The sequence below is a fragment of the Nylanderia fulva genome, unplaced genomic scaffold (assembly GCF_048542155.1).
Source record: "Nylanderia fulva isolate GAGA-0341 unplaced genomic scaffold, ASM4854215v1 Scaffold18, whole genome shotgun sequence".
NCBI classification, from domain to species: domain Eukaryota; kingdom Metazoa; phylum Arthropoda; class Insecta; order Hymenoptera; family Formicidae; genus Nylanderia; species Nylanderia fulva.
The window spans coordinates 2,266,420-2,281,555 of NW_028190055.1; the positions used below are offsets into that span (position 1 = coordinate 2,266,420).

A 15,136-nucleotide genomic window follows, 5' to 3' on the forward strand; every position below is an offset into this window, starting at 1 on the left:
TATGCCATATTTGCGACGTAGTTTATTCGTTCTGCGTTAACAACGGGTCACTGCGTGTCATGATTTATTTGACCCAGTCTCAGGTACAATATTTTTAGATAATGACCCGGAGAATGTATGTACCGACAGCAGCGTTTGATACACGAAATTAATTCACTACATATTTGTGTACGTGTATGCATATGCCTATTTAATAACATTGCACACTACACAATAAGATTTATTGTTAGTTTAAAAATTTAATTTATATGTATTATATTTCAAATATAAATTTTAAAGATTTTTGTTATTTCATATTATATATTAATTAGTTTAATTATTTTTTTATAAATTTTATTTTTCAACAATTCTTCAAGTTCACTGTCTTCGAAGAATATTTTAATATTTCAGACAAATAAATATAAATCTGTTATTGGAACATACTCTTTTCCGGGACACATTCTATATTACGTTAAAAATACAAAAATATCTTTATATTTATAAAAAATATTTTTTTTTGTATAATTTTTTCTTGTAATCAAAGAGCACAATTCCGATCAAAGTAAAGAATAAAATATGTAATTAAACGCACGCGGTAGAAACATGAAAAATAATTAACTTATTTCGGAAGCATGCTCTTAGATCGATTTTTCGTAACACGACTTATTGTTAATCTTTCTCATAAATATATGGTATCTCTGATCAATCTCGCTCCTTTGTCATTAAATTAAATGTTTATAAATGTGTTGACTATTGTTTGTTAAAAATCGAAAAAAATCGGTGATGAGAAATTTTAATTTATCCGTTATCAACCGTTAAAATGTCTATCTATGAAATAAAAAAAATGTACAATTGTTAATTTAAAAATACCAGAGTCTAATTTTCAATTCAATAAACTTTTCTCAAAAAAAAAAAAAAAAATCGGTCGATATTTTAAACATATAAATGTTTCATATACGAAATCAATTGCAAAGAGACGACATGATTCATTAGAGATAATCTTGTATATTGTAAGGCGAGATATCGACACATATCTCGATGCACATGTATTGTTGTAACGTTGAAAGTGCGAGATCGTCCGATACATTCCGTCCATAGTATGACGTATTTTCTTAATATTGTCGACAGTTTATCGTAAAAATGTCACACAACGTACGGGTATATTATAAATTATATTTGTACATTACGCGTAAAATATAGAAAAATCTGTACAAAGTATAAATTCTAAAACTTTATGAGAACATACATAAAGCATGCGGTAAAAAAAAACAGGAGCGATTTGAATATATATAATTGAGATTTATGAAAGACAATTTGGAAGAAAATCCACGTGGGGAATTGACACTGTCGAAAAAAAAGACAGAGAACGTCAAATCTCTGAAAGATTATGAACGAATTTTCTTCAATCTCTTACTTTTACTTGACCTATTCTTCGCGAAGTCGTTTCACGAAAACGCAGCATCTCTTTCGCGCATCTACCGTTATAAAGGAATAAAGCGGACTTTGTGTAGCGTAAAGGAGCGCGGTGGGTCTCTTTATTTACACGGGATTCGGTTGCGGTGAACGAGCGAGTTACAAAGTTACGGTATAAATCCTTGCTCTCGCCTGCACGTTCTCGGTTGGACGAGAAGAATCTCGCGGCTTGTTATTGCCGCGTCATTGTTATCAGTACGATCGATATCAATGCTATTGTGCGCGTTTGCGCTTGACGATGTTCCGCTCCGTCTCGCTGTATTCTATTAATTACGCCTTTCAATGAGATAATTAGACTACGGAGCTGCAATTACTTTGCGCCATCCGAGCTATCCGAGATAAATTACTCCAGGTTATTGGATTATTCGCCGGAATTAATCTATCGTCTTGCGATCTTCAAACAAATGGCTTTACATCGAGTTGCCAGATCGCAACTCCGCAATTTAATGTATACTATGATGTAATAATATGAAAGTTTCCTCCAAGTAGAATCCCGAATTTTAAACAAACGCAGGCATCCTCTTGTATAAATCTTGGTCTATTCTATAGTTCGGTAGTGGCCACCCCCCAATATTGCTGCATCCTCGTGGCATCCTGCTCGAGCGAGTCCATGCCGGTCCTTTCCTGGATGACGGCGAAGTCGTACTCTAGGTTGTAAGGCATCAGCCTTTGTAGACTACCGAAGTAGGCGGCATTCGGGCCGCCGTTTAGCAATCTCCGTCCGCTGCCGAAACGGACAACTGGCGGTCGGGGTATCGTAGGGTTGAAGGATCTCGCACTGCCGAATCTCTTTGACAGGAAGGGCAAGTTGCCTCCGCTCAGCTGCGGCGTCGACCTCGCCTGGCGCAACGGTGCTTTTGTCAGCGTGTCCAACTCCTTGTCGAACAACAGCTGAGTGTTTTGCTCGAGCATGTACTCCCAGCAACGGAATTGCTCCTCGCTGAGGGCGCCGGATCCTTTCCGAAACGGCGTCCTCCTGCGTAGGTATGCACGGTGATACCTGAGAAAGAGAGGGAGAATTTTTAGATTTTTTTACTTCTTTATATCCTTTATTCAAATCAAATACTTTTGTAAGCTTAATGCGACAATATTTCTTCTTCAATATTTGCTACTTCGATAGAAAGAATTGCTTTTACAGCGCGCATGGTGCTACACAGAGAGAATTTTCTCTTAGAATTTACCTTCAAAATCATGGACCACAATAAAAATAGTACAATGTCTGCCACATTAAAATATAAAATATGTTCGATGAATTTTATTATGTACATATTAATATTTTTTATTGTGATAAATATTAATCAGAGAAATTCTTATAAAATTCTTCCAATATCATATTGTCCATGGTTACCATAATTTTCAGGGTAAATTCTAAGAGAAAATTCTCTCCGTGTATATTTTTCTATATAAAGTTATTCGAGAGCGAATTAGTGGAGAGAGGTTTACCTTTCGCGTTTCCTGCATGAGAACGCTCTGGTGAGCCTTGTTCGTCGCTCTGGAAGCCGCACTTCCGGACCACATCCTTCCTGATGGATGACGAGACTTGAAAGTACTATCGCTAGCTTGATCGGACTGTCCGCTCGGCGAGCTACGATCGTCTCTATACGGAGGACTTTCGTTTTCTTGAGTTGGTCTAGAATTCTTAAAGTACCTCCCGGAACCTCCGTGAACCTTGTTGGATCTGCTAAGGAAAAAAATATTCATTTTATTACAATTCTTATTGAGAGGAATAAAATCTTTCAATTTTTTCTCCGATTATTCTATGTATACTTATAGCAGAAAAATTCGATTTTTATATATATATATATAAAAATAAAAATAAATTTTAGTATTTTTGATAGAGAAGCTTTAATTAATTATAATATTTATTATAATATATTAATTAATATATATTATTTATTTTTTCAATATATTTGAACACATAAATTATAAAATTGTTTGACGTTATTGTTTGCTCGCACATTTTAGATGTATTTTATACCGTTGCATAAATTCGCGACATATCGATCGGTTTCGGCCATTAAATTTGTTGTATAATGATGCATTATCATATTTTTTTATTCTTACCTGCTCACTATATTCTTTAACACGCCATTAAGATAATAGCCTTCATTTGCGTGACAACAGCAGGCCGCTGGAGGTTTGTGTGCCGCCGGCGGCACGCAACAGGGACAGGGACATGCGCCGTCACCGGTTTGGTTTCTATTTTTGCCGACAGCGTGTCTGAGCTCGCGCATCAGCTGATCCATGTCACCTGGGCTCGGCCCGGCCAATCTGACGACGATAACGCTTAAATTGTCCTCGGCGCCATAGGCCTGTGCCAGATCCTGCAGCCTCTTTGCAGCTAGAACTGGACTGGCCTCGGCTCTGGCCTCTCTCACAGCCTCCTGGACACTCAGGACTTCCCACAATCTCCTATTGGCGACTATGACGAATTCGTCGTCGTCCTCTAACATCGCTTCCTCGTACATCGGATCAGGCACCACCAGCGGGAACATGGCAGCGTTGCCCAATTGAGTCTTAACCGATTCCCCAACTTTCTTAGACGCGGCAAGGGTTAAAGGTCCAGCTGCTCGACAGAGAACGGCTTTCGCCTCCCCAGAGGAAGCCACCTTCAAAGAATACTTGCTCGAGGATTTTGGGTATCCCTGCTGCGACGGTAGTTTCACTATATGGACGAGAGTCGCGTCCACACCGTACTTCTGACCCTTCTCTTTGAGTTCTCTATGTGCCGATAGCAAGGTGTACTTCAGGTATTCCTTCGACGTATCCCGTATAGTCCGCTCCTCCAGTAAAAGACGCGGTATCATCTCTTGTAGGGCACTGGGTATTTCCTGATTCGAACCACCGTCGAAGATGCCAAATAGACCCTCGACGTTACAGAAGGACGGCATTCGTACTTGAGAAACATACAGCCTGTAAATATCAAATTGTTTTTTGAGTTTCTGAAGTAATGGGCTTTCGATATTGTTTGCGTTCTGCGAGAAGTAGATTACGAGAGATAATTCTTTCGTAAAAATAAATTAATCTTCTTAATAGCAAAGAATAGGAAAAATAAAATAGATAAATAGAAACGAAAAAATTAAGATTTTTTTCCCTCTGTTTATCAATTTCTTATCACTTGTCTATTCTTTTTTTTATTGCGGAGGAAAACATCGTGTATGATATATACGTTATTAAATAATTACTTTTCGCGAGAACCCGCAGTTTCCGAAAAGCCTAATCGCCATGGTTGTTCGGCATTTTTTTCGCCCACAACAACTTCCTGTTGATGCGGATGAGACGGTAGACTAGGCCTGTTTTGTCCAGACACGTCCACTAAAGATATCGGTCTCTGAGATCTGTAGACTTGAAACTGTCGTGGATCCACGTGCAGTCGGGAATTGCAGGATATATCGAGGAATTGCAATTGCGGAGGCACTAGCGTGGCAAGATTTACCCTATCTAGTTGATTATGCGCAAGGTCCAGCACCTGGATGAGATACCAAATATTTTGTGTTATTCTTCCTTACTTTTCGTTATTTGTTTACACGTATCATATTAAAATTTTTATATTTTTCATACTTATAAATATCCTTTGTGCATTGTTCTAAACGAACATTTTGCAAGCATTGCATTTTTACGAAACATACTTTTATTCTATCAAATAAGAATTATATATATATATATTTTTTTATATACATAATTCTTAAGAATATTATGTATTGATATTTTAAACAAAATAATTATTATTGAATAAGAATTATTTAATTAGATTCTTTATCCTTTTATGTATACATTTTCTATCCACAGTTTATATCTTTATTTACATAAAAAGATACGTCTAGGGAGATAATTGCTACAGTCTTTTGCTTTCTAGGCCAACTCCGTATAAATCCGAAGAATTAATTAGCACCTTAATACAGTCAATAAACATCTTGCGTATATATTTTCCGCTTAAGTAAGCGGAGAATGTGTAACAGTCTTAAATTCGGATTTTGCGATCTCGGTCTCGATCTCGGTGTCTCGTTTACCTTACGTACATTGAAAATCGCATGAACAACGTTTACGCGCGTGTTGGAGTCTCACCTTCAAGGACGCCGTTTTACCGAAGGTGGGGCACGTTAACAGCCGATTAGAATGCACGCGCAGCACGCGCAAATGTTGCAGATTGGCCACGTTATCTGGAAGATACTGCAATCGGTTTCCGGACAGCACCAATTCCTCCAGGTCGCTCCACGCGGCGATGCAGCTGAACAATTTTTCCCATTAATTTCAAACCTTGGCTTTTGAATATTTATTATTTACATTAACATGCGACGCGCGATAAAATAGTACTCGGATTCTTATCAGTCCCGAAACTGAGAAACTTTACAGGAAGAGTCTGCAATTTTAATTAAGAGGTCTGAAAAAAAATCGACAATGGATTTATTAACAAAGTTCGACAGAGAGATAAAAGAGAATTGTTTACCGATAAAATAATGTTTTATTGCATATTTTGTATTTTACTGTATGGCGATACGGAATTATCGTATAGAACAGATGCAACACTCACCTTTCCGGTAACGTGTCCAGGGTGTTGTAAGCAATATGAAGAATTCGCAGGGACGTAAACTTGGCGAGAGCATCTAGGGCAGTATCGGTCAGGCAATTCGCCGTGACATATAATTTCTCCAAGGTGTGCGATCCCTGATGGCTCCTACCGGCTTCTTCGCGATACGGTAGTTCGGAGAGCCGATTGTTGGAGAGGTTTAAAACTTTCATTCTGAAAAGGAGTTTGTAAGTGCGAGGCGCAAAGTCTAGCTTCTCGTTGCAGTTTACGACGATAAGTTTACTTCGGATAGTTAAATACAATTTGATAAGATGGTACACGCGTTGGAAACTTTAATTTTAGGATCAAATTTATGCACACATTTTTTCACGTCAAATTTATAACGCTTTTTCTCCATTATTGTTGCATATACATGAGATGCAATATTATTATTATTATTACTCGCATTTTTGGGATAATAACTTTATTATCCCTTTGATAGATGAGTCTATTTACATCAGCGAAAAAGATTGATGTCTTACTTTTCGGTGTTGGCGAAGAAGCTAGTAGGTAGCGTGGTTAACATATTGCCCTGAAGAGTTAAATGAACGATGTTTAGTGGTCTTCTTGGTGGCGGTAGGGCTTGTAATCGGTTATGAGGCAGATGGAGAACTTCCAATCTCGACGGCTGTGACAGTAGTCTGTCTGGTAGGGCTGTCAATGTGTTATGTGACGCGAAAAGAACGCGCAATGCTGGCAATTCAGTTGTCCATTCCGGCAATGCATCTAGATTGTTGCTAAAAGTGTACATAATTTTTAATATAACTAAAAAATTAACGAAATGTTTAAAGAGGCATATACTGAATCTGATATATTATATTATTAAATGACTCGCTGAAATATATTTCATTCAATGTCTGTTAAATAGATAATTTCGTACTTTTAATTAAAAACAAACATAAAAGTAAAACAAAAAATAAATTCTTATAAAAAGAGAATATATATTTAAAGAAATTAAATATTGACTAATTAATAATTTTTAAATATTCTGTCACTTTTCCTTTTTAATATCGAGATATATAGAAATTTGTATAATATATTTACTTACTAGGAAACATCTAGATGCTCCAGATTAATTGGCACAGGTTCGACGGTTAGCTTTTTCAGTTCTGTAAAAATTGCATTCATTGCATTTTATTATCCATTTTAGTTTAATTGCTTTAAATTCTGCTTCTTTCTCAATATTTTTTAACCGACTTAAGCGACTTAACTAAAAGCGCATAAAAAATCTATACTCACTATTGTTTCCAGCGATGAGTGATACCAGATTTCGACCGCAAAGAGTTAATTCTGTCAGATGATTTCGAGCGCATCGTACGCTTCTTAATTCTTGCAAGGCGCTAATGTCCAATTTTTCAATGCTATTTTCGCTGACATCCAGATGCGTCAGATTCTTTATGTGTTTGCAAACAGAAAAAAATAATAAAGTCGCCAAGTTACTTTAAGTCGGTATAGTTTTCTGATTTTATTTTTCTTTTCAAAAAGACGCTTGTCAATTAGTAGATTTAAAAAAATTAAATATAACAAATAAAAAAGTAAAAGAATATACAAATAAATATAAGAAAGAGAAAAGTAAAAGAAAAAGAGAGTCATGTACAGCAGAATAATAAACTTACACCGTAATTTCCCAAGATTATGTTTCCCTTCAGCTGATTGTTTCTCAGATTGATCTTGTTTAAATTATTATGCATTGCTTTTTCCTCCTTGTAAGGCTTTCCATGATCTGTCTTTGACAGAACTTCCTGCGAATTATCAGATAAGAGGATAAATAATCGTTTATGTTAAAAATTTGAAAAAAATTGAAATTTTTAAAACTGAAAATTTACAAACTTGATAAATTTTTATTAAAAAATTTTCAGAAATATCGCGAAAGTTCTTTTCCTTCTAAATTGTATGAAACGCTAGTCTTTGCTTTCTGGCGCGCATTACGTAGGGGCGCCTTATGGGCCTTGAATATTGTTACTTTTGAAAAAAGCCACTAGAGGTCTACCGAATCGAAACGTTTCTCGTAAGTGAAATTCGGCCATTTGGATACATAAGGGCTGCTGTGAGCACCGATTGTCAAACTCTGGTTTCCCTTCAACACACGAATAAATCTTTCGCCTTTTACTAAAGATTTCCGTGGAGGGGAACGACTCGATGAGTCTATAAAATATTTTTTGATTGTACCCAGCACAGCTGGGTCACAAATTTATTCCAAAATGAATTTACAGAGGAAAAAATTACTCAACATTAACTTGTTCTTGTACGTAAAGGATAAGAAAAATGTTATTTATATAGAAACTTATATATTTTTCTTCTTTTTGGTGTTACTGAAGATTCGAGAATTTATACGAAGGTATATTCTCTATTTACAAACTTGATAAATTTTAATTAAAAAATTTTCAGAAATATCGCGAAAGTTTTTTTCCTTCTACATGGTATGAAACGCTAGTCTTTGCTTTCTGGCGCGCATTACGTAGGGGCGCCTTATGGGCCTTGAATATTGTTACTTTTGAAAAAAGCCACTAGAGGTCTACCGAATCGAAACGTTTCTCGTAAGTGAAATTCGGCCATTTGGGTACATAAGGGCTGCTGTGAGCACCGATTGTCAAACTCTGGTTTCCCTTCAACACACGAATAAATCTTTCGCCTTTTACTAAAGATTTCCGTGGAGGGGAACGACTCGATGAGTCTATAAAATATTTTTTGATTGTACCCAGCACAAGCTGGGTCACAAATTAATTCCAAAATGAATTTACAGAGGAAAAAATTACTCAACATTAACTTGTTCTTGTACGTAAAGGATAAGAAAAATGTTATTTATATAGAAACTTATATATTTTTCTTCTTTTTGATGTTACTGAAGATTCGAGAATTTATACGAAGAAATATTCTCTATTTTAGACATTCTTTTATATATAATTGCATCCTTACTTTATAATTAATCGAAATGGCAAATGCCTTATAATAATATATACTTTCATCCTTTTATATATTGCGATGTTAAATTGAAAGTTTAACTAAATTTATAAATTATTTTTATATATTTTTCTTTAAAATAGCGATATAATATAGTAATAGAAAAATGTTAATAATTTTTACTTTAACATAATAAATTATATCACTTATTATATGAAAAATATGTTAACTTTTAATTTAATTTTTCTAGAAATTTTTTTATTTTTAAAAACAGAGCATATTTTTATAGGCGAAACATGTTTGTCATTGCATATTTGGCATGTAGATATAGACAGTAATGGAATGTTACACACACACGTATACGTGCGAATAGCTAGACTGCGAAGGCCAAGGTTTAATAGTACGGATCAATAAAACTACTTAGAATACTTTGACTTGATGTTATTAGAGGTTTTTCATTTTATTTCTCTCTTTTTCTTTCTCTCTCCGATTTAAACATATATTAAGCTGGTTTTAAATAATCTATAATTTATAACAGAATTTGAGTAGAATTTTGTTTACAATTTTTATGCGCCGTAATGTGTATATTCGATCCGATTTTTCACAAATGGTTGATTTCGATTATGCGGCACATAAAATTATAAAAACTCCCGAGAATTTTCTCAACTTTTCCGAATTTTTTCATAATTTAAAGATTATTTGAAGTGAATTTTGAGAGTACTATAAATAATGTAAATTTATTTTTTTACTTTATTTATTAAACAAGATAGTTTAACATACCGTCAGAGCGAGAGCTCGCATGTTGAAGAAGGACGGTGCAGTGCTGAGTAAATTTCCGACAATGGAAATATTCCTCAGATTTTTCAGCCGTGTCACTTCGTTTGGTAGGTCTTTGATGCCATTACGATCAAGGATCAGTTCCTTCAAACTGCAACAATCATTATGTTTAATGAACAAAATGGATTAGCGAAAAACGTCTTCACGTGCTATTTTAAAAATATAAATATTTAAAAGAATAATTTTTATTTAGAGATAGATTATTTTTAGAGAGAAAGAGAGGAAGAGAGAGACAGAAGGTTCAAACAGTTTTGTAAATTATATTTTTCAAAGGAAATTATATTTTTTAAATATTTTTCTATATGTATAAATTGTTAAATAATTTAATATATTTAATATTTAAAATTTTCTCTGTTCTGTTATTTTGTTACATGCGAGGTACTTTGCACAATTTTTCTGATCTAGAAAATTTACGACAAAAATGTGTCAAGTGGCTAAAAAAATCTGTCAAGATGTAAAGATTTGATTGTGCTGATTTATATAACGTAAAATTATAAAGATAATTATTTTTCATCAGATAAAATTGTCAGTAAAAATCAGTTATGTGGAGAATTTTTGACTAAACTTTTAATGAAAAAATTAATAAAAGAGAACTTTGTGTCTCTCGCAAAAAAGAGTTTTTTCGTAAATTGTAATTTTTACGACGTAACGTAGCGGTGTAATTTTTCGCGAAGCTTCGGACACGCGAATCGGTGAACCTAAACGAGCGAGCCGCCCACAGGATGTGCACTTGAGTAGAAAGTTTCGAATTTTAGTGAAAACTTCGTTGCAGTAAGCATCTGTGTCATCGGACGGACTTTCGATTTTTGCCGTCAAAGTAATAGCGATTCTACTAACGAATGCAGCAAAATATAATATCTAACAAAAATTTCAAAAACTTTTATTTCTTTCGTATATACATATAGGTTTTTTATTCATAAGTTCGTCAAACAGCTAATAATTGATTATTTTTCTCACTGATGACGTCAGCAAATAGCTTTTATGTAATGGGCAATTAAAAAATCAGAGACAATTATTAACCATTTTCCGTGATTTTCAATAAATATAAGAAAGTAAATAATTATAAATTGATAAATATTAAATATTGTAGAACAGACTTTTATAAAAGAAATTTATAATTATAAAATATTTCCGAGAAAAAGATATAAACGTATATGAATTATAACGGATCGTAAGTAAATGTATTTAAAATTAAAAGCGTTAACAGTGTTATTTTACCAAGTCGCGTTTATTTTAGAACGCTTGTTACTTCTCTCACCTGCCTTGTTACGTTTCGCTGTTTCGTTGCTGCATATACACCTTCGTTTATGAGAGTAAAGTAGAGTGTGTTTATATATATCTCAAGTATTTTCTTAGATGATTGTTATCATGAGATGATACCGTACAGGAAACACTCATTTTATATATATTTTCGAGATCCGATTCTTGCACCATATATTTCTTTTTTTTAATAATTTTGATCGATGCTTTAATAATTTAGCACACATGTAACACGTAAAGAAATATTGAACATTTTTGAAATTTCTGCCCATACATATTTATTAGTCACTTGTTATTTTATTATATCAGTATCTTGCTGATATATCATTGTTTTATTATAGATTTATTTTAATGAACGCATATGAGTTATACGAATGTATAATACTCGCATGTATATTAAGGCTCTTTTAACATTAATGATTTATCTCCTCGATTATATCTCTCGATGTTCCATTTTTTCCGAATACTACAAAGTCCTGGAGTATTCAAGTTCATCGCAATCAACATTATGTTCTCGCTGCAAGTTACATTGTAACTTGACCGATCACAAATCGTACACTTTTCTTACGTGTATAATTTTCAACATGGTTTCATACAAAATTATATAATTATTTCAATTTGTACGCGATATATATATATCAAAATTCTTATGACACCTGCGCGATGATATCTTCTCGATTCACATCGATTTCCTAAACTCGCGCGGATTTTCAAAATTGTCGAACGCGTCGCGTCGTCTCGATTATCGACTGAAGAAGTTCGGTTCTGGCAACCGCGGGATTTCCGGTGGTTCGCAAAGATGCACGCTCGCGACCGCTCTTTCGAGGACTAAAGAGGTCGGTTGAAAGGCAAACTTATTCTCCTCCCGAGGATACCGTCTTTTCGAGCTAGCGAAGGAAAGAAACGGAGTAGAGAGGGAGACGGCACGAACGGCTGACCACTCTGACGTAACAGAACAGAAATTGTTGTCTGTCGGTGTATATACGAAGCGATAATGTGCCATGGCTCGATGCGAACGTGCACCGACATCAGTGACGGCAGTCGTTTCGGCGCGAAATCCTTGTTTCATGTAATACCTTAAATCCCCGGATGAATAACGTATAACAAGTTATACCGCGCTCGTGGAATAATGCGTGATGTATTCAGGACGTTTCTGTCCAAATATTCTGCCCGAATCTCCGAGAGATCATAATTTAGGATTATTCGCGCTTTACATCGGCGAGATTACGAGAAATCACTTTGGATATTCGAGTTGCTCAGACAGCCGACGATGTCATCGGTATTATTATTATTATTATCGCGGAAAATAGCGGGATCCTCGCTCGAGGAAATGAATATTGCGTTATCAGAGCGAATTAATAAAAAAAGCAAATTTAATTATACCAGGGACATATAAATAAGATTTAAGTTTCTTCAAGATTCTCGTCTTAAGATCCTTTGTCTTTGGAAATCCTTTGTTCTTACTAGGTATCTAGGTCAACCGTGTATACCTGGGACGAGGAAAAGCTTTCCCCTGCTTCATCCCTGTATTATCTTCGTGTATATAATCTTCAATTCAGATGACCTCTCGCGGTTTTCCCTCGTTCTTTCGGACATTTCGTTCGATTTCGGGCGATGCGATGGTCGAAAGTGAATCGTGCAAAATTGTTTGAAAATTGCCGACTCTTCCTGCGGTAGAACCGGGTTGGGTAATACCAGCAGTCGCCTTCGTATACGTCGATGCACTGGTGCGAGACGACTCAGGTGGAAATCGCCGTGCGAGTTCAGACTGGCGGAATCGTATTCATTCTTCGCCGAAGAGTGATTTGTCTCTTAGGGGACACACGGAGAGAATTTTCTCTTAATTTACCTTGAAAACCATGGTAATCGTGGGACAATATGGTATTGGTAGAATCTTATGAGTTTCTCTGATTAATATATTTATCACGATAAAAAATATTAATATGCACCTACATAGTAAAATTAATCGAACATGTTTTATATCTTATTGTGATAGATATTAATATTTTTATTATGGTAAATATTAAAATTAGAGAAACTCTTCTAAAATTATTTCAATATTATATTGTCTTAGATTACCATGATTTTCAGTATCCTGAAGTAAATTCTCTCTGTGCAAGAGATTTCAGAAAAGACTTTTAAAGAGTTGGGAAAATCATGGTAATCGTGGGACAATATGGTATGGGTAGAATCTTATGAGTTTCTCTGATATTAATATATTTACCACGATAAAAAATATTAATATGCACCTACATAGTAAAATTAATCGAACATGTTTTATATCTTATTGTGATAGATATTAATATTTTTATTATGGTAAATATTAAAATTAGAGAAACTCTTCTAAAATTATTTCAATATTATATTGTCTTAGATTACCATGATTTTCAGTATCCTGAAGTAAATTCTCTCTGTGCAAGAGATTTCAGAAAAGACTTTTAAAGAGTTGGGAAAATCATGGTAATTGTGGGACAATATGGTATGGGTAGAATCTTATGAGTTTCTCTGATATTAATATATTTACCACGATAAAAAATATTAATATGCACCTACATAGTAAAATTAATCGAACATGTTTTATATCTTATTGTGATAGATATTAATATTTTTATTATGGTAAATATTAAATTAGAGAAACTCTTCTAAAATTATTTCAATATTATATTGTCTTAGATTACCATGATTTTCAGTATCCTGAAGTAAATTCTCTCTGTGCAAGAGATTTCAGAAAAGACTTTTAAAGAGTTGGGAAAATCATGGTAATTGTGGGACAATATGGTATGGGTAGAATCTTATGAGTTTCTCTGATTAATATATTTACCACGATAAAAAATATTAATATGCACCTACATAGTAAAATTAATCGAACATGTTTTATATCTTATTGTGATAGATATTAATATTTTTATTATGGTAAATATTAAAATTAGAGAAACTCTTCTAAAATTATTTCAATATTATATTGTCTTAGATTACCATGATTTTCAGTATCCTGAAGTAAATTCTCTCTGTGCAAGAGATTTCAGAAAAGACTTTTAAAGAGTTGGGAAAATCATGGTAATCGTGGGACAATATGGTATGGGTAGAATCTTATGAGTTTCTCTGATTAATATATTTACCACGATAAAAAATATTAATATGCACCTACATAGTAAAATTAATCGAACATGTTTTATATCTTATTGTGATAGATATTAATATTTTTATTATGGTAAATATTAAAATTAGAGAAACTCTTCTAAAATTATTTCAATATTATATTGTCTTAGATTACCATGATTTTCAGTATCCTGAAATAAATTCTCTCCGTGCAAGAGATTTCAGAAAAGACTTTTAAAGAGTTGGGAAAATCATGGTAATTGTGGGACAATATGGTATGGGTAGAATCTTATGAGTTTCTCTGATTAATATATTTACCACGATAAAAAATATTAATATGCACCTACATAGTAAAATTAATCGAACATATTTTATATCTTATTGTGATAGATATTAATATTTTTATTATGGTAAATATTAAAATTAGAGAAACTCTTCTAAAATTATTTCAATATTATATTGTCTTAGATTACCATGATTTTCAGTATCCTGAAGTAAATTCTCTCTGTGCAAGAGATTTCAGAAAAGACTTTTAAAGAGTTGGGAAAATCATGGTAATTGTGGGACAATATGGTATGGGTAGAATCTTATGAGTTTCTCTGATAATTAATATATTTACCACGATAAAAAATATTAATATGCACCTACATAGTAAAATTAATCGAACATGTTTTATATCTTATTGTGATAGATATTAATATTTTTATTATGGTAAATATTAAATTTAGAGAAACTCTTCTAAAATTATTTCAATATTATATTGTCTTAGATTACCATGATTTTCAGTATCCTGAAGTAAATTCTTTCTGTGCAAGAGATTTCAGAAAAGACTTTTAAAGAGTTGGGATTTATTCATTGATAACATTTTTTGGAGCACAAGTTTTCTATATAAAACAATAATTTGAGATTTTCGGTTGTAATTCAGATAATAAATAGATCAACAATTGGGTAAAATAATTAGTTAATTAGTTAAAAGTTAAAAAAATTAAAAAATAACTTTTAACTTACAATTAGCTTAGT

At 33.6% G+C, this 15,136-nt stretch overlaps 1 protein-coding gene and 2 non-coding genes across 3 annotated transcripts in view; 2 read left to right on the forward strand and 1 right to left on the reverse strand.

Annotated features, from left to right (window-relative positions):
* Window positions 1-15,136, reverse strand: part of Phlpp (PH domain leucine-rich repeat protein phosphatase) — a 67,662-nt gene continuing 52,526 nt past the window's right edge. The window contains 12 exon segments of the mRNA XM_029322351.2: window positions 1-2,406; window positions 2,408-2,452; window positions 2,896-3,130; window positions 3,517-4,365; window positions 4,638-4,921; window positions 5,518-5,680; window positions 5,984-6,193; window positions 6,502-6,756; window positions 7,068-7,128; window positions 7,259-7,412; window positions 7,636-7,761; window positions 9,701-9,848. Coding sequence (XP_029178184.2) covers window positions 1,996-2,406; window positions 2,408-2,452; window positions 2,896-3,130; window positions 3,517-4,365; window positions 4,638-4,921; window positions 5,518-5,680; window positions 5,984-6,193; window positions 6,502-6,756; window positions 7,068-7,128; window positions 7,259-7,412; window positions 7,636-7,761; window positions 9,701-9,848 — 2,941 coding nt within the window. The 3' untranslated portion in view covers window positions 1-1,995.
* LOC114945995 (U5 spliceosomal RNA) lies at window positions 8,083-8,203 on the forward strand. The gene has a single exon (XR_003822532.1). It is a non-coding gene; the product is annotated as a U5 spliceosomal RNA (small nuclear RNA).
* LOC114945994 (U5 spliceosomal RNA) lies at window positions 8,612-8,733 on the forward strand. Its single transcript, XR_003822531.1, has one exon. It is a non-coding gene; the product is annotated as a U5 spliceosomal RNA (small nuclear RNA).